General features: G+C 44.4%; 1 protein-coding gene across 1 annotated transcript in view; it reads right to left on the minus strand.

Annotated features, from left to right (window-relative positions):
- Window positions 1-22,741, minus strand: part of LAP3 (leucine aminopeptidase 3) — a 26,106-nt gene extending 3,365 nt beyond the window's left edge. Inside the window, exons 1-10 of the mRNA XM_072804687.1 lie at window positions 22,566-22,741; window positions 19,960-20,075; window positions 18,564-18,618; window positions 17,993-18,098; window positions 16,246-16,405; window positions 14,723-14,887; window positions 11,678-11,836; window positions 7,412-7,536; window positions 5,915-6,003; window positions 4,398-4,500 (exon numbers count right to left, since the gene is read on the minus strand). Of these exons, the coding sequence (XP_072660788.1) occupies window positions 4,398-4,500; window positions 5,915-6,003; window positions 7,412-7,536; window positions 11,678-11,836; window positions 14,723-14,887; window positions 16,246-16,405; window positions 17,993-18,098; window positions 18,564-18,618; window positions 19,960-20,075; window positions 22,566-22,667 (1,180 nt within the window). The 5' untranslated portion in view covers window positions 22,668-22,741. The remainder of the gene's footprint in view (window positions 1-4,397; window positions 4,501-5,914; window positions 6,004-7,411; window positions 7,537-11,677; window positions 11,837-14,722; window positions 14,888-16,245; window positions 16,406-17,992; window positions 18,099-18,563; window positions 18,619-19,959; window positions 20,076-22,565) is intronic.
- Window positions 22,742-23,299: the final 558 nt, after the last annotated feature.

Below are 23,299 nucleotides of genomic sequence, written 5' to 3' on the forward strand. Positions count from 1 at the left end.
GATATCAGAATTTTCTTTCTATGGGACATTAAGGCATCTCTAGTTCCTCATTATCTTTAATCACATCTCAGTAAGTATCTGCCCTTTTGTTTTTGGAAAAGAGTATTATTATTTTATCAGACTTGTTTCATCTTCATTTCCTCCTCCAACAAAGGTGCACTCATTGGCTGACTTCTCTTTTTACAGTAATAGATTTTTTAAAAAGATTTTATTTATTCATTCATTCATTCATTCATTCATTCATTCATTCCTGAGAGACACAGAGAGGTAGAGACATAGGCAGAGGAAGAAGCAGGCTACCTGAGGGGAACCCGATGCGGGACTCAATCCCAGGACCCCAGAATCACACCCTGAGCTGAAGGCAGATGCTCAATCACTGAGCCACCCAGGCATGCTCTTCATTAATAAATTTTTAAAAATCAAGGTAAAAATCCAGATTTCCAGGTTATTTGTGGGCATACATTACTGATCAACAACTGCAATTAGGTCCTGTGGCTCAGTGCCACCTCCTCTGGTTCTGGGACCAGCAGTTTCATTTGTTACTTGCCTAGCCCTGGCTGCAAGCTCTGGGGCAGGGATCATGTTTGATTCCTAAGTATATGCTCAGGGCTTTGCGCACTGCCTGGCACACAGGAGCTCAGTATTTATGCAAAGAGAAAAGCAAACCCTGCTATCATTCAGTAGTACTAGGTCACTCACGGAACGTTAAAGGAGACACCACAGAAGCTGAAGGAAATTCCATAGTTTTCACAAGGTCACGCTTGTTTTGTGTAATACAAGGCATGTCCAGATTGCTCCTTAATCTTGAACTGTGGCTTTACATGGTAGCTTTTCATGCACTGCTTGTTAGCATCTCCCCCAAGGAAAATGATACTTGAAAACATAATTATAGGGACACCTGGGTAGCTCAGCAGTTGAGCATCTGCCTTCAGTTCAGGGTATGATCCTGGAATCCGGGGATTGAATCCCACATTGGGCTCTGTACATGGAGCCTGCTTCTCCCTCTGCCTGTGTCTTTGCCTCTCTCTGTGTCTCTCATGAATAAATAAATAAAATCTTTCAAAAAAATGAAAATTATATACACTGTTTTATAAACTTTTTTTTGACAATAAACAAAATTTCCCACATCTTTCCATTTCTTTGAAGTTGGGATTGGTGGTTGTAGGACACCCCAATGAGTGATCCCCTAGGCTTGCATGTTTGTAGATAAACATTTGCACACATCTCTCATTTAAGAAATAAAGCTTAGAGCTGTCATTTCATTTTGTTAATCTTGATTATAACCCATTGGCCACACATACGCCACGATCAGGCGACTCTCCAGGGAAGGGAGTAGCACTTCAGTATCCCATTCCTCTGTGCCATCGGGGCACGGGATTGTACATTCTTCCCAAAACATCAGCTACACTGATAGCTGGTTAGTCATAAGGAATTTCCAACAGTTGACAATTTAAAAACAAAAAGTAGTGACCCGTATGTAAAAACTTAAGCTTCTGCATGACAACTCAGGTCTGTTTGGGTCATTTGTTCCTTCAGGTTTTGTTACTCTCTACCTCCCAATTCTGTCTCAAACCTTCCACTTCTCTCTGCCACTACTGCTACCACCATCATCCAAAACTACTGTAATAACTGCCTTAGAAAAAAAAAAATATAAAACACAAACTGGTGGAAATTTCTAAACACACATAGAGAATAGTATAATAAATGCACAGATACCTGTTAACCAGCATTAACAATTACCAGGTGTTTCAGCTATACTCCCTGCCCCACAGATTATGTTGAAGCCATCTGCAGATACTGTAACAGTCATCCGTAACACACACTCACTGCATCTTCAAGAGTCACCGAGCATACTGCTCGCTGGCCTACCTGGCTTGCCAGTCACCTCGGGCCCTTCTCCAGGACATTCTGCACCCTGCCAGCACGGGCCCTGTCACAGTACAAGCATGTCTTATTGTCCACATTGCTTCCTGCTACACTTGGGTCAGGACAAATCCCAGTAACACGTCAAGGCCAAGCCAGGGTCTGGTGCCTCTGAGGATGCTGGCCTTGTGCGCCCACCCCAGCCCCACTACGTTCTTCCCAGTCCCATTCACCGCTGCCCCTACACGCCCCAAAGTGAAGGGTGCCCTCCTCCAGGATGCTCTTCCTTCCCTCCTCTGCCCAGGAATGCCTCCTCCTTCAGATCCTCCAGCTCAAGCAGCAGTTCTCAGACATGATACGCTCGCTCCTCAAAGAAGAATGTGATCTGCTCTACTAAAGCAGTAGCAAATGACAGATGTAAATACTTAATATGATTCCACTCGAGATCAAGGCTCTAAACCTGATTTCACTACATACTTTAGAAAATGTTCTATTTTCTACATACAGTGACACAACTGCTACCATCACCAATTTCAGAATTACCAATTAGCAGAGGCATACTTCCTATTTCTTTTCCAAGGCCCATGTGGATCTGTATATTGATGCTAACTGATCAAGTTACCAGAATTGTCATAGTCTCACAGAAACTTCAATGCTCCAAGGAAGGTGATGTCACCATTCTATTCCGTCCTAAATCACAACCATGCACGAGGAAAATGAAAACAGGTAGCATGAGTGGATGGCCATCTCCTGAACACACCATGGCCCCTACTGTCTGGTACAGACCTGCCTTTTCGAGGATCGTAACATTTTTAGTGCCTGCCAGGCCAAGGATATGAACCTGTATCATCTCACTTCATCTGCACAAGAACACCTCCTGCCATTGAGGTGCTACTCTACCCCTTTTACAGATGAGACAACTGAGGCTTTGTCCAAAGTCACATGATGTGAAGATGCAGGACAAGTTTTAAAATCAGGTCCTCTGTCTCCGAAGACTCTGTACATCCTCCCACTCTCTTGGAAGATGTTTCATACTCTCCCCTTTGATCACCACTACTGGATCTCAGAAGGGGCTCAGTCAACATGCAGAAGGGACTCACAGCTAGGCCAACACTCGGGCCTACACTCCCTGAGTGGAAAGGCTCACCCAGTTTGCCTCTTGCTTACCTGGGGTCAACTTTCCCACCCTCAGACTAGGGAAAAAAAGGGTGAGGGGTTAAGTGGAGGGAGCTGTGATTCCTCATTTACAGAAAGGGTATACACTACTACCCACCTCACCATTGCCCCCCAAACACCGGCCTCAGCACCTCCACTCTCCAGCTCATGTTTGCTAAATCGAAAAAGGAGACAAAAGACCACCAAAGTACTGTCATACTAGCTTAAAAAAAGGACTCCCAGCAAATCTATGCACTATTGTTAGAGCCACACAAAAGGAAAAAACATAAACTGATTTCTGCTAAAATAAAGGCTCACATGGGCAGAGGAAGAATTAAAACCAATGGATAAAAAAACGATCTGTTACTTAAAAAAGCTGGAGACCAAAACAGAATGAATCCCTGGAAAGATAACTGTTGGATGAAAGACTACTAATGTTTGCTTCCTACAGCAAGGCAATGCCTGTTGTCAACCCTGCAGGGAAGGAGTTCGTTACTCTACAGAACCAGTGGTGCTCTAGCCTTCCTTCAGCCAATGTCTGCCATGTGCGGGCACCAGATTAAAGAGGCTTCCTAAAAACACCTCCCAAACTCCACAATCCTGTGTGGGGCAAATACACTGATGCTCCAGCAGGTCAGGTAACTTGCCCAAGGCTGAAGGACTGTAACTGAACAGGAGGAGATACCTGGTCAGCCCTGCCACTCAAGTTTCACACTGCACAGCCTCTGTTAAATGAGAACCTTCCTACCCACTCACCACAATGTTTTTGTTTCTTTATAACATCAAGTACAAAAAGTTCAGAAAACTCAGCAAGCATCAGATACATTATGATTAATACAAACAGCTCCTGACTTGAGGATTTATCACTAATCTTTTCAGGTCTGTATCAAGTAGCAATCAGGGGCACTTGGGTGGCTCAGTGGTTGAACATCTGCCTTTGGCTCAAGTTGTGATCCCAGAGTTCTGGGATTGAATCCCACATCAGGCTCCCTGCAGGGAGCCTGCTTCTCCCTCTACACCTATGTCTCTGCCTCTCTCTCTGTTTCTCTGTTTTTTAAATAAAATCTTAAAAAAAAAAAAACAATAGCAATCAAATCACAAAACATCTCTTAATGTCATTTTCAGAGGTTACTCTAGTTGGGCTGATGTAACCAACTTGTTACTTCTTTTTTTAGAATTACAGCCTGGAATGTTTTAAAACAACAAACCTTATGTTTAAAACGGTTTACAGCTGCAGAACAATTCCCTTGGTGAAAGATCTTTGAATGCAAGTGGAGCGAGCCAACTTTCAGGAAAATCATGCCTCGAGTTAACATGTGCACTGCACACCAACAATATGGCCTCCTTCAGACAAAGGCAGGAAAAACATGCTGTCTGACCTGTTAGGGTGGCGGCATTGATGATGATCTTGGGGTTAAAGGTGTGCGCATAACAAAGTGCATCGGCCAGTATAAGCCTCCCCTCAGCATCAGTGTTATCAACCTGCAAAGAGAAGGGCCAAAATGTTAGGGTAAGATAACACCAGTAAAGAATATCAAAACTTGATATAACACTGTTCAACTTAAAAGTGAGAAAAGCTACTGTGATGTTTGTCAGACTGCCAAACACATTCTTATATTTCAATTACAGCAGGAATGTTTAATCTGAAGAGCAAATATAATTTAATAATCCTTGTACCAGAGCTATGACCAAATGACTTTGGAAGCAGAAATAAATAGAAACAGTCTGGCCCATTGTACCAATAAATGTCTAGCAGGAAAAAGGAAATTTCAAGATTTCTGAAAACAAAGAGGCTAAAGAGTTTAGGAAAAATTACAGTGAAGTGGCAGCCTGGCTCTCCAGACAGGAGAACTCTTGCAACTTCAGTGACTTGGTATATATAAAGTTTTTTAAAGCAGGCTCCACACCCAGTGCACAGCCCAATTGGAGGCTTATATTCACGAGCCTGAGATCAAGACCTGAGCAGAGATCAAGAGTCAGACACTTAACTGACTGAGCCACCCAGGAGCCACTATATATATTTTTATTCTTATTTTTTTTAAGATTTTATTTATTTATTCATGATAGACATAGAGAGAGGCAGAGACACAGGCAGAGGGAGAAGCAGGCTCCATGCTGGGAGCCCGACACGGGACTCGATCCTAGGACTCCAAGACCACGCCCCAGGCCAAAGGGGAGGCGCTAAACCGCTGAGCCACCAAGGGATCCCCTATATATATTTTTTAATTCTTTTAAACAGAAGCCAGGCATTATGGGTGCTAGGTACATGCACGCAGCTGCCCCAGCAGAGGACCTGGAGCACGGAGTCCGTGACTCATGATAGTGTGCTCCACCTGAACACCAAAATGGAAAAAGTTAATCACGGCACAGGTCTATGTCTAGAAAACAGCTCATGCCTTTCCTACTTTGCCATGCTTTACAGGCCTTGCTGCAGATTTGTGGTGATTTGTGTGTGTATGGCATATAGGAGAAACAGATAGGGAAAATATTTTTTAAATTCCCATAAAGGAGATGCCTGGGTGGTTCAGTCAGTTGAGCATCTACCTTCAGCTCAGGTCATGGTCCCACGATCCTGGGATTGAGCCCCATGTTGTCAGGCTCCCTGATCAGTGGGGAGTCTGCTTCTCTCTCTTGCCAGTCCCCCCTACTTGTGTGCCCATGCCCACATTCTGTTTTCCTCTCTCAAATAAATAAATAAATAAAAATCTTTGTAAAAATAAAATATAAATAAATAAAATTCCCATAAAGAATACCTTTGACTTTATATGAAAAGATACTGCCCTCCCCCCCAAAATGGAGCCCATGCTCTGCTTCCATTCAAAGTGTGCTTATGTGGCTACCAGGGATTCCTCTAGGATCACCAGAATAGAGAGGGCTATGTTTTGCATTCACACACCTGTATAGTCTTCCCGTTCTTGGCTTTGACAACATCCCCAGGCTTGTTGGCCTTACCACTGGGCATATTTTCACAGAGAGGGGCCAGACCTATTAGAAAAACGTAGATAAAGGAACATGGAATGTGCTGGGCCCAAGCTCAGCCCCTAAAAGACCAAGGCCACTGGTAGCCATCAGAAGTCTGCCACAGACACCACCTTAACCAAGTGATCAAATTTAGCAGCACCAATGACCCCACTGGCATCATGTGCGCCAGCAACAGTAAGTCCACCTCACTCAGGTGGTGGTCTCACCAAGGAGTCTAACCTGATTCTATTATGAAGAAACCAATTAAATCCAAGTTGTGGACCATTCCAAAACAAGCCTGAACTCTTCAAAACTACCAATGTCATAAAAGAAAAAAAAAAAAAATAAGAAAAAGTTTCCAGACTAAAAAAAATTAAGAGACGTGGCAACCACATGCAATGTGTGGTCCTTAATTGCCTCTTAGATTTCAAAAATAAAAACAAGTAATGTGTGTATATGCGAACATGAACTTTTTTTTTTTTTTTTTTTTTTTTATTTATTTATGATAGTCACACACAGAGAGAGAGAGAGAGGCAGAGACACAGGCAGAGGGAGAAGCAGGCTCCATGCACTGGGAGCCCGGCGTGGGATTCGATCCCGGGTCTCCAGGATCGCACCCTGGGCCAAAGGCAGGCGCTAAACTGCTGCGCCACCCAGGGATCCCGAACATGAACATTTTTGTAGACAACTGAGAAGTCTGAATTAGGTGACTGAATCAATCCCTGGAAATGATCATGGTATTGTCCAGGATGTCCTTTTTCTTAGAAGACGGACACAGCTGAAGTATTCAAGGATGACATGTCATGCCTGTTACTTTCAAAAAGTTCAGCAAAACAGGAGAAGGATACTGGCAGGGAGGCGGGGTGGCACATCTGAGACAGACCTAGAGTCCAAGCACACCTTTAGCTAGTATACCAGAACGGATGTGACACTGGGCAAAGCATTAACCCAAGTACCTCCATCCCCACACTCCCTGAAACACGGGAGATTCCTAGCACTGTGCTTGGCATCCAAAACTATGTAAAGAGCTGCTGCGCACTGAATGCTTTTTCTGTCCCAGGCATTTTCTGTATATCAAGCCACTTAATTAGCCACAATCCCTGTGAGACAATCACTAAATGTGCCGGTGGTGTCCTTCCACCCTGACTACTAAGCATTTTTCACTGGAGTAAATCACAGACTCCACATTATGTGCCCCTGACTGCTAACCGGTTTTTGCAAAAGTACAAAAAAATCAATTCTAGCTATAGTCCACCAGTGCAAAACACATTTGACTCAATTCATTCAGACAACCACACACTTAGCTAAACAGATTTTGCTTGATGAAAAGCATCTCTTAATCTTTTCAGGTTAGTGGAAACCACGTTTGCTGTCTCTTCTGCCATCTGACTGGATTCCAGAAGTCTCCAGGACACCCCCTGAGCACCCTCACCTACGATGTTAATGGGCAGGTTCAGCTTGGCCGCAGACACAATGGCGGAACAGATCGTGGCAGCTCCTCCCATGTCAGCCCTCATGAGGTCCATGTTTGCAGCAGCCTTGATGGAGATGCCACCACTATGGGAGGAATGGACAATGTGCAATGTCAGTGCAAAGAGGGTCCAAATCACTTTCTTAAGAAAGGATACATATGTGCAGGCACCATCTAACTGGCAAAGAAAGTTCAAATTTCTAGACTGAGAATCTGAATAATCTCAACATTTGTAAAGGGGACATTGCGGTCTTTATAAAAATACAGATGAGTGTCTTACTTCATTTTGTTTCTTTTTGAATGAAATGTAAGCAGTATCAGTGGCAACATTACTACATCATGGAATCCGTGCTGCTCAAATCCCATCCCTGTATTTGCTCATTAACTCCTGACACCCACACAGATTTGTCTTTTCTGGAAATTTTATGAATTGATCAACTTATTGAACCTGAGGCTCACACACTATTATGGAAAGCCAATGACCTCAGAAGACTGGAGGGATCCCTCTCAAGCCACAGGACAGAGGGACAATTCCTTCCGACACCCCTAAGGAGATGAAATCTTAATTCTCACTCACTTGGGAAGCACTTGATAATTAGACGGCTGTCAATTACACCTAGAAGTGAAGATGATCCACTGGCTCAGAATAAGAAAAGAACCACTTTTCATTCAAAAAGTCCAGAAAAAACCCCAGGGGTGGCAGCAAAGGGAGTGTACTGGTACATGAGGTCATTCCATCTACTCACATCTTTCTCACTCTCCATGCATACGACTACAGTTCAAAGTAGCCACCAATCAAGGAGCGCCAGTTATCACTGCTCACCTCTTAGATCTCTCTCAAATGCATCCATTTCTTTTCTCCCGTATCCACCCTGGTGAGGCCACCACCATGTTATGGGATGTTTGCCACGGCTCCTCTATATTCAGGTCTCTCTGTACCAGTCCTACCCCCTTCATTACTCACACAACTACCATTTTTACCAAAATAAAAAATGTCTACGCCAACAAACATCCTGGTAGGTTTTGTGTGTATGTGTAAAAAAATTGTAACTGGATTCTAAAATTGATATGTAAATGCAAAGGATGCAGCCAAAGTAATTTTGAAAAAGAAGAGCAAAGCTGGGAGACTCCTATTACTACATTTGAAGACAAAGCTGTACTCATGAGACACTTGGTTGCAAGGTCCTGGGGGAAGGGCAAAGAGCCCAGAGTTAGACCTACAATTATATGGTCAACTGATTTAGCAATGGTGCAAGGTAGTTCAATGGAGAAAGGGTAGTCTTTTAAACAAACAGTTTGGCAACAAATAGACATCCATATGGAAAAAAAAAAAGAACCACAATGCTTTCCACAGCATGCACAAAAATTCAAAATAGATCATAGCCTTAAATTAAAACACTTAGAGAAGAAAACACAGACCTTGGCATTGGTAGTAACTTTTTAAACAGAGCAACAAAAGCATGAAATATAAAACTAAAAATTGATAAATTACACCATCAGAATTAAATCTCCTCTTCAAAAGATGTCACTTAAAAAAACGAAGAGCGGGCAGCCCAGGTGGCTCAGCGGTTTAGCAGGGCCTTCAGCCCAGGGCCTGACCCTGGAGACTCAGGATCGAGTCCCACGTCAGGCTCCCTGCATGGCGCCAGCTTCTCCCTCTGCCTGTGTCTCTGCCTCTCTCTCTCTCTCCCATGTCAGGCTCCCTGCATGGCGCCTGCTTCTCCCTCCGCCTGTGTCTCTGCCTCTCTCTCTCTCTGTGTCTCTCATGAATAAATAAATAAAAATCTTAAAAAAAAAATAAGTAAAAAATAAAATAAATGAAAAGCAAGCCTCAGACTGGGGAAAAAATTGCTTTCAATACATTCATCTGACAAAGGATCTGTATCTAGAACATATTTTTTAAAAACTCTAACTCAATAAGACAAACATTCCTATAAAAAAAGGCCAAAGAATTTGAACAGACACTTCACTAAAGATAAACCAACACCAATAAGCACAGTGAGAAATGTTAAACACTATTAGTCATTAGAGAACTAATCAAATCTCAATATTAAACCTCCAAGCTATTGCCACATGTCCCCTGAAACAGGTAGAATCAGAGAATGACAGTATCAGATGCCGGGGAGGATATGCCACAACTAGATCCACGTACACTGATGGGGGGAATACAAAATGGTACAACCACTCTGGAGAAGTTCGGTCATTTTCTATCAAGTAAAGCATGCAGTTATGATGAACAAATTCTGGTGTTGCCATTATCATGGAATACAACTCCACAACGAAAAGGAACCAATTACTGATGCAGCCAATAAGGTAGATAAATTTCAGAGACATTATGCAGAGTTAAAGAAGGCAGACATAAAAGATCAAAAAAATCAAAATGATTTTCTAGAACAGAAAACACTCATATACAGCAACCCAAAGACGACTGGTAGCCTGAGGCAGGCATAGAGAAAGAACATGGGCAAAGTGCATACAAGAGCTGTTCGGGGGTGATGGAAATGTTCTATTTTCACAGGAGTGGTGGTTGTTGCAGGACTGTGCATTTTTGTTAAAACTCCTCTAACTGAATACTTCAAGGATGAATTTCACTACATATATATAAAACTCATGTCATTCTTTCCCTTGGCGAGAAACCCTTCAGTTACTTCAAATTGTTCCTAGACCAAAGTCCAAAATGCAACCGGGCCCAGAACAACCCAGCTCTGCTTAGCCCTCCCGTGACTATGTCCTTCCTTCTTCACCATGCTCAGTTGCAGCCACTCCCCTGTCAACACCAGGAGTTCCCTCATCCTTCCCACCCGGCAGCCTCCAAGCCCAACTCCCTACCGTACTAACTTCTCCTACCACTTCCATCTTTAGCTAAGCCTGTCACTCCTTTGAGGAAGCTTTCTCTAAATCCAAAGACGAGGTCAGGACTCCTTGCTAAATATTCTCATAGCACAAATTCAAGTAGGGATTTACAATAACAATATACTTGACACGAAGCATTAATGCTACATCGAGATAATAGCCCAAGACAGTATAAAATCATCACAATTAGCAAGGTAATTAAAAACAGCATAACCTTCATTCTCTAATTTTTATTTGCTGTAGTGTAATATAATGGACACTTAGGTACAATAGCATATGCATGCATGTAACTTAAGAATCAATATGCATATTTTGAATAATATGAACTGGAATCTTTTACTAATGGACTATAGACCAATACTTCGAAGGAGAAAAGGTGGACCTGTGGGTGGCAGACACAGGAAGACTCTTCTGGCAGCCAGCTCTGCCCAGGATGGGTCTCATAGCTCCTGGAAGCACTCCTATGAGGGCTTCACTCATTCAAGTTTCAAACAGCTGCTGAATAGGTGTGCATGTGCACTGGAGACATCCAGATTCTACAGATCTATAGAAGCATTTTCCAAAGTAGTTTCCATGGACCATGAGTCCCATGAGAAATAAATTCCCTACAAAAGAAAATCTAGAAAATGCTACAGTCTGTGCCCTGAGAAGTCCTGTAGTTAAAAACAAAACAAAAAAACAAAAACCAAAAAACAAACCAGCACAAAAATCTCACATGTTTTATCTACCCTAGTTTTTGGTCAAGTAATCTTTTTTAACCCTCATGGTTAATTAGAATCCATCCCTGAAACCAGCATTCAGCAGCCAATGTTTCCTGTGGGAAATTCGGACCTATACCACCTCCTTCACTTCAGCTTCTCCTTGCTTGAAATAACCATACAGTTCCCAATCCTAAGGAATACTATGATTTAATAAGATTAATAGAGCTATGCGGATCCGCTAAAGAAAGTAACTGGAAGCAAGCAAAGAAGAGATGGCATGATCCAAAGAGCTGCATCGCTGTTATTCACAGAGGAAAATCAAAGTATATTGTGGAAAGATCTTAAGTCATTTTAAAGACAGACCCAAGTTTGACTTCCGACCCTAGGTATGAGTTATGGGACTCTGGGCAATTATTTTACCTCTCCACGTCATGTTTTCTCTACTTGTAAAATACCTGCCTCACTCCTAGGAGTAAGATCAAGGATAACACATGTAAAATGCCTTCTAAAGAGTCTCTCACACCCGTAAGCATTTTATAAATAGCAACTTAATACATCTAAAGTAGCATAAGATTGGACCAAAACCATGATTCTGAAGCAAACTTTATATGAACAATACAAGTACATACAAAGCATTCACCAAAATACAAAGCACAGATACATAAAGAGGTACCTGTCAAAAGTGATTCCCTTCCCAACAAACACCAGGGGTGCTTCACTTGCGTTGGGGCTGCCTCTGTAGTGAATTTCCAAGAAGACTGGAGGCTCATCAGAGCCCTTGGCCACACTTAGGAATGATCCCATTTCCTGCTCCTCAATCCAGGATTTGGGTCTACAGGACAGAAAATGAGAAAAGTCAATATGCATGGTTATCTCTATTTCTAAGTGACTTAGAAAAAGTTTGTCCACGTATACAACTCTTAAAATGTATACACACGTTAATGCTTCCATTATTACATACTACTTGCTTTCTGTATATTCTTGGGCCACCTGATTCTGAGCCTGTTTCCTCATCTATAAAACAGGTCAATGATACATCTGTCAAAAGACGAGCTACAGAATTACCAAGAGAATTCACCCACAGTGCACGGTACAATGTCAGGTAACAGGAGAGTCAGTAAGTACTTACTGCTTGATTTGATCCCCCTAATCTGCTGATATACATCTAACGTTTTAATGTTAAGATGACGTTAACAAGGCTCTGGGACCATAAAGGGTGCTTAAAGGCAGTTACGGGGTGAAGTGCTTTATTTTTTTATATTTTTTTAAATGACCAAAGAAACCAACTAATAAAAACAAAAAACCCCAAAAAGATATACTCCAATGACTGCACTAAAGTATCACAATTCTTTGCTTTTTTATAGTTGCTGGAATTTGATCTTCTCAATGCTGTCACACTATTTCTCACGGTTTCAACTGCAGCTTGAAATGTCTGCTTTAAACAGGAAAACTAGTAATTACAAACAAAGGATCGCCAAGGGTGATCTAATGGGAACAGTCTGTAGTACCAACCAGAAAACAGATGCCATATTGCTATTCCTGGCAGGCTAGGGGCACAAAGGTCTCTGTATTGATCTCTGGCCACAGTAACGGGCAACGAGAGAAATCCTACGCTCCCACAGGCAGAGCAGAAACAACCACATCCAAGGAGTGCTCCTCCTACACTTGCCAACCCCTTTGTTAAAACTATTAAACTAGGGTTCATCATGGAGAGATGGCCACCACACCTCAGAGGGGCAAGAACATAAAAACAGAAGGTAGGACAATGAAAAAAGCACTTTAAAGCAGCAAGGCTATAAAATGTGGGTATTTTTAATCACAAACTCAGTACTTGATACTTTATGAAAGCCTTGGCCTTCTGGAAATCCAATCTGTATTTCTGTGACTTACATTCATCTACACTAGAGCAGGTTTGGTGCAGCTATCTCAGTTTAATAGGCTCTACCCTGCCCACCTGACCCACCTCAACTCTGGCTGAATCTTCCCTTGGCTGGCCCACAAGCCCTGGCAGTTTCCCAATGGGCCTCCGTATATAAGCTTCAGCATCTGAAATGCCTCGCCCCACTCTCTCCATTTGCTAACTTCTAAGCAACCTTCCATACTCTGCTTAGGCACCATTTCAATTGGCAAGCATTTCTGACACTTTGAGAACTCTCGAAGGGAGTTCTGCAACATCTTCTGCATATCCCTTTTTCCTGTCTATTCCTATCTATAAGCTCCTCGCTTCTTTGAGGACAAGACCACCACTAGCCATCTTGTATGCCAAATTCCCAGGCACACAGGAGGTGCCCTCACTGGCATGTAACCACACAGCCACTGTTGGCTGACAAAGTAGCTCTAGTGTCTCCTCAAATAAAAACAAGGAACAGTCTTTGCCAAGATACCTTTATAGAGACTGAAAATTAAATACATACATGCTAGCCATTCCAAAAATATTATCAAGCTCTAAATCCTGTGTTTTGTACAGATTACACATTTTTATTCACTCTGTCTAAATCAGAGATTTTCCTGAGAAATGTGAACTATAATCACAATTAAGCACCAAAGAAGTTTTTTAAGTGCAAGCTCCCTTGAGATACAACACTGGTAGTAAAGAATTATTTAAATAAAGCAAATACCTGTTGATTTATTTTAATCATAAATCCCCCAATGTTCAGACTTGGTGTGGGGGGATTTGCTTAAAGGGTTATGGGGAGATCACAAGATAGCAACAGCACCTAGAGCAGCAGGCTTTTATGTCCCGCAGCCCACTAACGATGACCACTTAGGGCTGCCCAGAAACACCAACTCTGGTACCTAATTTGACAATCTACAATCTCAATCTACAAATGAGATTCTCATTTCATGCCAACCTAGGCAGGCTGAGTTCTTTACTTGTGTCAGAAAGAGGAAAGATAGAAAGTATTCACCAAAACAAAACACAATGTATAAATTCCTCAACAAACTAAACAGAGTTACCAATTGATCCAACAGTTCAACTAATCCTTACACACCCAACAGACATGAAAGCATACTTTCACACAAAAATATGTACACTAACACTCAAAGCCCCATTACTCACGGTATCCAAAAGGTAGAAACAACCAAATGTCTACCAATTGACGGCTGGAGGTAGAGAGGAGATGGAAATGAAAAGTGCCTGCTAATGGGTACAAGGTTTCTCTTTGGGGCAATGAAAATGTTCTAAAATTGATTGAGGTAGGGATCCTGGGTGGCTCAGCATCTGCCTTTGGCTCAGGGCATGACCTTGGGATCCCAGGATCGAGTCCCACATCTGGCTCTCCACTGGGAGTCTGCTTCTCCCTCTGCCTGTGTCTCTGTCTCTCTCTCTCTCAAGAATAAATAAATAAAATCTTTAAAAAAAATCGATTGAGGTAATGGTGCCACAACTCTGTGAATATAGTAAAATTCAATAAACTGTCCACTTTGCAGGTATTTATATCGTATGCTATGTGAACCATATTTCAAGAAAACTGTTACGAACACACCCACACACATATATATACACACATACGGTATGTAGCGTGAAGTCAAAGTGCTCTCTCAAAGGCATAAAAAGAACCTCAAATTGAGCTTATCCCAGCTTATCCGTGACTGCAAGTGGATCATCTCATCTTCCCGGTCTTGAGTTATTAATCTGAACCCTGAGGGAGCTGGACTTTTAGAATCTCAAAGGCTCTTGTCTATAACATCCTGAGTCTATGACACCCTGCATTACCTGATGTAGACTTCTGTTTTACTATTAGCACTTCTGAGATTCTTCTCGATAATTTTAGCAAATCTGGTTGGCGTCATCTCATTGGCTGGAGTCTCCATCAAGTGGCGTGCCAAGTTTTGCCCAGAAGCAAAGAGGACGCCCTTCTGCCAGGCCTCCTGGTCCCCACTGGTAGAAGAAAGCACAAAGTGACTATCAGACAACTTCTTAAGACTCTGTTGCAGCTAGAAGGACTGTTACCCTATAATAACAAAAGGGGAAGATTCCAACTGGAAAATGGACACATGGCACCTGGTCATTCTCTGCTCTGACTCAGGGCAGCAGGTACAAAGAGCTAGAAAACAGGGCCCTGGCCTGAACCGAGCTAGAGGTGGTAAGCATTTCACATTTTACAATGAAAAAGGGGTAGACTGATGGGTCTCTGAAGCCCTAACTCAACATGCAAATCGATGGAAGAGGTTTCCATCTTTCCAAAGGCCATTGTGTCCTCCTTCACTGCAACAGGGATGATGCAGCCTCAGGTGCTCACTGTAGAGCAAGCATATTGCAATAGTCCTTATGTGAAAGTGATGGCCCTTCTGCCTTCTTTTTGCCTGGGTCAGGGCTCTGAACATAATCATACCAAAGGGCAAGGACAGGCTTTAAAAGAAAACAAATGAACATGTGTTTGATGATCTCGACTCTTCTTATACACAACAGGAATTCATAGAAGTGGCACAAAGATGGGGGATTTACCATGTGCCATGTACTTGACAGCATCTTTCAATCATCATAAAAAAGCCCTGTAACATTGGAAACACAGCTAAAACGAATGAATGAAGAAAGTGAAAACAGAGATTTCTGGTCATTTCACCGAGATTACCCAGCCAGCAAGTGGGGGAGCCAGAATTCAAAGCCAAGCTGACTGGTCTCAGATATCTCATTCCAAACCCCTCCATCATGGCTGTGAAAGACCCATGGGTTGAAAGACCCCTACTGTCCTCACAGCACCATCTCCTGAAGGTCAAACCTCTGCCTATTCCTGACAGCAGAAACTTCATTTCCTAGAACCCAGGATAGGGCTGCAGTGTAGTAGGTACTCAGTAAGTCTGCTGAAAAATGAGTCTCCCTACAATGAGGGCAAGACCACACAGGACTAAACCACTTAGCTCTTCATCTGTGCATCCTGGCATTTAACATAGTGCCAGCAGATGCTGGCTAAATGGAAATCATTTGCATCAAAACTTGCTGGGACATGTCTGTTACTTCATTCCCTCCCTCTTCAGAGAGCCAACTTAGTTTGGCTTTCTAGTAACCAGCAAGCAGAGAGAGGTCTAGGAAGCCATGGGTTGAAACATGTACCTGCCTGAAGCCAGGAATAGAACATGGGGACAGTTACCATACTCTTAAAATGGCTAAGGTGATGGGGAAGGTCTCAGACAAACCACACGGCAGTGCCCATACGGAAAAGCAGGCAGCTCATATCCAAAGGCCCTGCTATCTGAACATCAGGAAATGCAACCCTGATCTTGCTTTTGTTCCTTTACCCTCCATGGAGCTGCGCCGACACGACTGGCTTCTTCTTCTGCTTCAGGTCATCATACTCATAGAGTCCAAGCACTGCTCCTTCCGCAGCCGCCTGTGCATCTCCACAGGGATCCACCTCCACGGAAGAGAGTTCCAGATCTTGAACCTGCCTGCACCCCGCTTCAAAGGACAGAGAAAAACCAGAAAAGTGAAGTCAGTCAGAGGCAACCCAATAGTGGAGGGCAGAGGCATGGCTGCAGGCTGGGGTTCAAATCCCAGCTGACACTTGACTTTTCTGAGCCTCCTTCTGCAAAGTGAGGATGTGTACACACCTCACAGGTAGTGGGTGAGATATTCATAGATAAAAGGACTGGTCTAGCTCCTGGTAGAGTGGGCCTTCAGAAGGGGCTGCTATTACTGTATGACTTCTGAAACACAAAAATTTCCTGACACAGCTTCCCAGTCACTAAGAGCTGGCCAGATTAAAAATGGCAGAGAAATGATGACACTGAAATGATATCCAAACGACTGAGTAAAGTCCATTAGTAACAGCATTTTATGACGATCAGGTCAGCAAAAAGTCCCAAATAATAGTTATGAACGAATCACTCAACACGAACTTTGAAAGCAGATTTAATAAGCAGAGATGATATCCATGGGGCCAAAGCTCAATCAAAATTGGCACCGCCTCAGCAATGTCTTTCAAAGCATCTTTAACCACAGTCTCTGTGGTAAAGGTCTCCTCCTGCGGCTCAGCTCTGAAGTGACTCAGTGGCATCTACTCAACTTGTAAACTGTGTATGTGGCAAACTGCGACATGCACGTACCTTCAATACCTAGTAATAAGCAAGCACCCCGTACCTTGCATCCATTTCCTCTATTCCGTAAATAAAAGGATTCCACGTCTCTTAAAAGTCAGGCAACACAAAGTGTGTATTACAAAACAAAACAAAACAAAAAACCAAAAAAAAATAAAAAAAACAAAAAACCCCGCCATAACTTTCTGGTAAAATAGAGCCCTAAGGTCAAACTGCATGAGTGAAGAAGTAAATGGTCGTGAAGCCTCCAAACACAAGCTATGGTCACTATTGAAACTAAAATTCTGTGACGCCTGGGTGCCTCAGTGGTTGAGTGTCTGCCTTGGGCTGGGGTGTGTGTGTGTGTGTGTGTGTGTGTGTGTGTGAGATCCCCGGATCCAGGACCAAGTTCTGCATAGGGGCTCCCCGCAGCAAGACTGCTTATCCCTCTGCCTGTGTCTCTGACTCTGTGTCTCTCATGAATAAATAAACAAATCTTAAAAAGAAAAAAAGAAGGATCCCTGGGTGGCGCAGTGGTTTAGCGCCTGCCTTTGGCCCAGGGCATGATCCTGGGGACCCGGGATCGAGTCCCACGTCGGGCTCCCAGTGTATGGAGCCTGCTTCTCCCTCTGCCTGTGTCTCTGCCTCTCTCTCTCTCACTGTGTGCCTATCATAAATTAAAAAAAAAAAAAAAATTTTTAAGAAAAAAAGAAACTAAAAATGCCACCTGCTAACCTCCTGTATCCATGTAAGGTCAGGCATACTATGATACTATGTAAGGGCAACTAAGCATTTGGTCGGGTGTTTTCTGTGAATGTAATGGGGGTTGTGACAGTTAAAAGGACCAAGCAAAAGGAAAAAGATATCTTAAAGAGGACATCATCTAGACTCTCCATAAAAAACACAAACCCAAGCAAACAAAAAACAAAACAGACTTTCCATTAACCTTAAACTTTAAAATGGAAATCACCTGCAACCGCGACTCTGATGTTCTCTTTGCCTTCATGCCAGTTCTCCTGGTCATCGACTCCAGCTGCCTTTTTGCCAAGGCCAACCACCACCACACTGGGGAAGTCCTATTCAGCACACACACACAAGATTAACTACTTCATGTCTTTAAAAAAGCATCCATTTCTCTGGGAACGGTACGTGAGCTCCCACACAGCTACCTTCACCTCTGCACAGGAAGCTCACCATGAAATTGGGTTGTTTTGGTTTTTTTAACCTGTACCTTGGCAAAATTTTACCACTTCTATGTTTGAAAGGTAGAATGAGGATAATCTTGCAAATAATTCTATGTAAGCCAGTGCCACAACTATAGAAATTGAACAAAGAAAGCCTATACAGATTGAGAGGCAGTGCTTCTTGACAGTGAATTGCCACTTTACAACCTTAAGTTGCTATTTATGGCTTTACATAGGGATAAAAGCATACATATAATCGGATACAAAATTTTTTGCATTGCTATGCAGCTACAGTCCTTGGCACTCAAGAGGTGCTCACTGAGGCTTTACCAAATAAACCATATCTTCATCTCATACCTCATGCAGACCATAAAAGGTTCGGGTTTTGCCTGCCTTCAGAGGAGGTCCAGATCTAAAATAAGAAGAAATATTTGTTTTAAAAAACTAGTTGTCTCTGCTCCTTTGGGAAGTGATACATACATACATTCAGTGTTATTACAATACCCTACTGCTTTTGTGAATTTACTGCATTTATGTTTTTATCAAAATACAGAATTCTCTCAGGTTAGGTTTTTCAGATGCGGCACTTCTAATGCTAGCTCCACTATCATTTAGCAAACTTCCACATTAGATTTAGTACAAACTTATTTGAAAACAACTACAGAGAGCAATGCCATGGATGGGTAATGTGTGGCTACAGAGCAGGGCTCAGTACCAGATGAAGGTGCTCAGCCCTGAATCTCACATCTCACATCTTTCATAATGCCTGACCCAACCATAGCATTCAGCTTGGATGCTGTTGGGGTAGTGTTGGGTGGGAGGAGGTTCTGTACAGATAGGATATGGGCAAATTCCAAACAAAGCCGGTGGTGAAGAATAATTATAGCCAGAGGACTGGATGCCCTGGTGCCACAGCTGATAGCTATCTGTCAGGAAGGCCAGGCTGTACCGTACTCTAACAGGTTGGCGTTTGGATTAATGAATTAATCACAGCACTTGAGAAGGCAGTCTGCTGGTGAAGGACTGGTAATTGAGAAGGGATGCAAATTCTATTACCTGGGGATAAGACAATTACTAGAATTATTAGACTACATTTCAATAGGTCCTCTATAATCTGAATAATATGGACCTGCAGTGACTATATTGACACTCTTCTGCCAAATACGTCCTACAGCTCAGAAGGAGTTGGAAACTCCAATGTTTCTGTACCTTCTCTAAATCGTAGCTAATCTGAGTGCTCCCAATCGCAGGCCCCACTCAGATTTACTGAATTAGAATCTATAGTCTCACTACACTTTACCCTCAGGTGATTCACTTTGAGGTGCTGAAACTCAAGACACACCAAGAAAGGAGTTGTACCCATAAGCTGTTTTGAACTAGTCCAGGGACAGGCTGTTTCCCTAAATGAAGGGACATTACAGGAGGCAGACAGGCTGGTGGAAAGGCAGGCGGGTGGACGATGGCAGGCTGAGGAAATCTGGTACTTTCCAGATCTTTTTGGGTCAGTCTTTCTCAATATGTTTCTGATTTGAAGTGGCCTGACTTCCCAGAATTACAGACTCACTCATACCAAAAGGCAAAATACCAAAATGCATTCCAGGGACAAATACTTTCACTTCCACTGGGAACATACTGGCCAACTTAACTTCCCTTTCATTTTTATCTCCTAACAATAAAGCATTTAAAAAAAAAAAAAAAACTCTCTTTTGGTTTCAGGGCATTTTAAAACTAAAACCCACAAGTGAATACTTACATGTTCAAAATTTCTCTCAACTTTCCAGACACCAATTTATTGAAATTCTCTCCTGCGCTTGTAAACTGTGGCACATCATCTTCTTTGTCTTTGGTATAGATTCCTAAAACAAGACCCTGAGAAAGAACAAGTGGGAAAAAACAAACAAACAAACAAACAAACAAAAAAGAGAACCATTAGAATAGGTTCCCCTTAGGGGGACTCGGAGGTCCCCATGTTTCAGAAGAAGCAAATAATTCTACCTAAACTGTGTTCCCCTCAAGGACAAAGCTGAAAAAGAAACAGCTATACTCACATCCTGTCTAAATGTTTCAAATCCCTGCCAAAGCAAGACTGCAAGTACTACCTGTCCTGCATCTTCATGGTCCCCCCCAAGAAAGGGCTTTCACAACATAAAGGGTTTTCTTTACTTCCAAAGAAAGAAGGCAGAACGGTGTTTTACGAAAACAGATCCAGGGCAGCCCTGATGGCTCAGCGGTTTAGCGCTGCCTTTGGCCCCGGGCGTGGTCCTGAAATCCCAGGATCGAGTTTTGCATTGGGCTCCCTGCAAGGAGCCTGCTTCTCCCTCTGCATGTGTCTCTGCCTCTCTCTGTGTGTCTCTCATGATTAAATAAAATCTTTTTTAAAAAATCCATTTTTAGCCAAATCAGACCTCAAAGGGATTCAGACTATGCCACCCCAAAATATGCCACTTGGGTATATCGATTATTTTGAGCTAAAGGCACATGAGAAACAGCAGGTGCAAGAAGAGCTCTCTGACATCCCACTTGCTACCTAAAAGCAGGGCAAAAAATTTCCTGTAAGAAAAAAGCTGTCCCTGTATGGAGAAAAGAACATTCTTATCCCCAGAGACTGGGAGTCATCACCAAAATGGACCTACACAAACAAACCTACCAAAGTAACCCTTATCTTCTCCCAATTAATTCCATCCATACACCTCCTAGTCACTGTCACACAATTTACTGCCCCAGCCCAACCCCCTTTGTCTTGTCACATCCCCACAATTGCTCGTTCTCTGTTTAAAAAGGTCCATTAAAATAAATAAATAAATAAATGGTACATAAACTTGAAAGGCTTTTGGGTCTTCATTTTCTTTTCAAAGATGAAAAATTATCAAATACACTTTGTACACTTTTCCCTATTAATCTGTCCTATATCTGCTTAATTCCCACATCCAGCCACAGAACCCAGCAGAGCAGAGGGAAGTTCTCCCTTCCTTAGAATCTTCAAATGGAAATATCAGGTTTCCTGGGATGCTACCACAGTCAAGCCAATGGCTGCAGTTGCCAATATGAATAAGCACTCTGGCCAACTCATGGGCTGCAAGAAGAAGGATGCATCCTCACAGCGGAGGCAGGAGGGGCAGGAGCAGAGCACTTAACCTACTGGCTTCCCTGTCACACCTCAAACAACTGAAAGAAGGAAGTCAACCCAGAAATCACTATTAGTCTTTGTGTGGCAGTTTTTGACTTTAAAGTGTCTTCTGCCTTATGGCAACTCTATGAGGTGGAAAGAACACATACTCTTCTTCCCACAGACCACCAAGAGCCAGACACCTGGTGTGACCTACTAGCCCATGTGCAATCGAACTGAGCAAGAATCCTGATTACCTTCTCTTGACAGTCCTGCATCTGTTCCCGAAAAAAATCACACTGGCACTTGGAGCAGTGTCCTTTCTCTTTTCCATTAAAAAAAAAAAAGGCTGGCTTGGTGTGAGTAACTTTTCCAGATTCTTACTTTCCTAAGAGTGCCCAGTACCCGGGATTCAGTGGAACAAAGGGGATAACTGAAGAGACAGGACCCAGCTGTCACCTGTGACGGACGTTGCACAGGACTGGAAAGAACAGGGGACAAGGCATCTGGTCCCTCTGCCACCTGCGGCACACCTGGAGGCTGGAGCTCAAGCCCTATCTAGAATATTCCTCGCCAGGGGCATTTCTTTCTGCTCCTTTAGCAGGACTCGCAAGCTGGTGCTCCTTCCGCCGCACAACTCCCCTTTCCAGATTCTCCACCTCCCAAGAGTGACCTTCTTAATTTTTTTGAGCTCAACTGCCTGGAAAAGGCTTTCCTGCTGCAAGACGCTCCCGTTTTAATTTCACGAAGATATGGGTCCCTGCGCAAAGCACCGGAGAAACCATATTCTTCCTCTAGAAACTCAGGCAGTTAATTTGGTCCCTGAGGACCTGTTTTCCCGTCAGGGGGGAACGGGAGGAGGAACGGAGCCCGAGATCGGCCGCCTCTGGGACCTTAGAGGACCTGCACCTCACAGCGCGGGGATCGTCCCGGCTACGGAGGCGGCGACACCGACGCTGTCCTTCCCAGGGCACCGCGCGAACTAAACAAAACAAGGGATGAGGACGGAGCGGGAGCTCGGGGCGCGCTCGCGCTCGCGCTCTCCCCCCGCCGGAGGTCGGATCCTAGGCCGGCCCTCGGCGCCCGCCCGGGGGATGGGCCGCCCCGGCCACCCGCCCTGCCCAAGCCCAGCGCCGCGAAGACAGGCACTTTTGTGCCGGGTGTTGCAGCCTGGCGCAGGAGCCCGGACACCGTGACCTCAACCCGCCCCAAGCTCCGGGCGCCCAGGGCAGGACTCCGCGACGGCCTCTCACCTTCGTCATGTCGGCTGCGGAGAGACCCCGAACCCAGAGCCGCTTCACGCCCAGACGTCGGACGACGACTCGCCCGGCAGCCGGAAGGGGCCGCAGGAACATGTTCCCGGCTCGGCCCCCGCACCGCCTCCCTGCGAGCACGTGGCGCTCTGCGGGGACGGACGCCGCCCGGGGGCGGGGCTTCCGGGGCCAGCGCGCGCGCCTAGGGGGCGGGGCCGGGCCGGGGAGCGAGCCGGGCGGACGTTAGGGGCGTGGCCGCCGGGGGCGTGGCCGCCGGGGGCGTGGCCGCCGGGGGCGTGGCCGCCGGGGGCGTGGCCGCCGGGGGCGTGGCTTTTTGGTGCGCACCGACTTGCACGAGGACGAGCTTGGGCGGGACCGAGCGTGCGTGCGCCTGCGGGGCACGCGCCCCCGGGCTGGGCGGGGCTGGGATGGACGCGCGTGCGCCGTGGAGGCTCGGGGGGGGGCGTGCCAGCGTGCGTGCGCCCTGCAGGCCGGAGCGAGGAGGCGGGGTCGAGGGCGGGCGCGCCGGGGAGGGGAGGAGTCTCGGTTACGTCGTACAACGAGGGGCGGGGCTGGAGGAGGGGCTCCGGGGAACACGGGGACCTAGAGACACGTGGTGTGAGTGTAGAGGTCTAGCCTCAAAGTATTGACGCTCCTCCCAAGTTGTTTTTATTCACGTCCTTTTTTGGAACTCTTTTGAACTTTCATCTGGTCCAGGGGTGCAATAACGTAAG

This window comes from Canis lupus, chromosome 2 (genome assembly GCF_048164855.1).
Source record: "Canis lupus baileyi chromosome 2, mCanLup2.hap1, whole genome shotgun sequence".
Classification (NCBI taxonomy): Eukaryota; Metazoa; Chordata; class Mammalia; order Carnivora; family Canidae; genus Canis; species Canis lupus.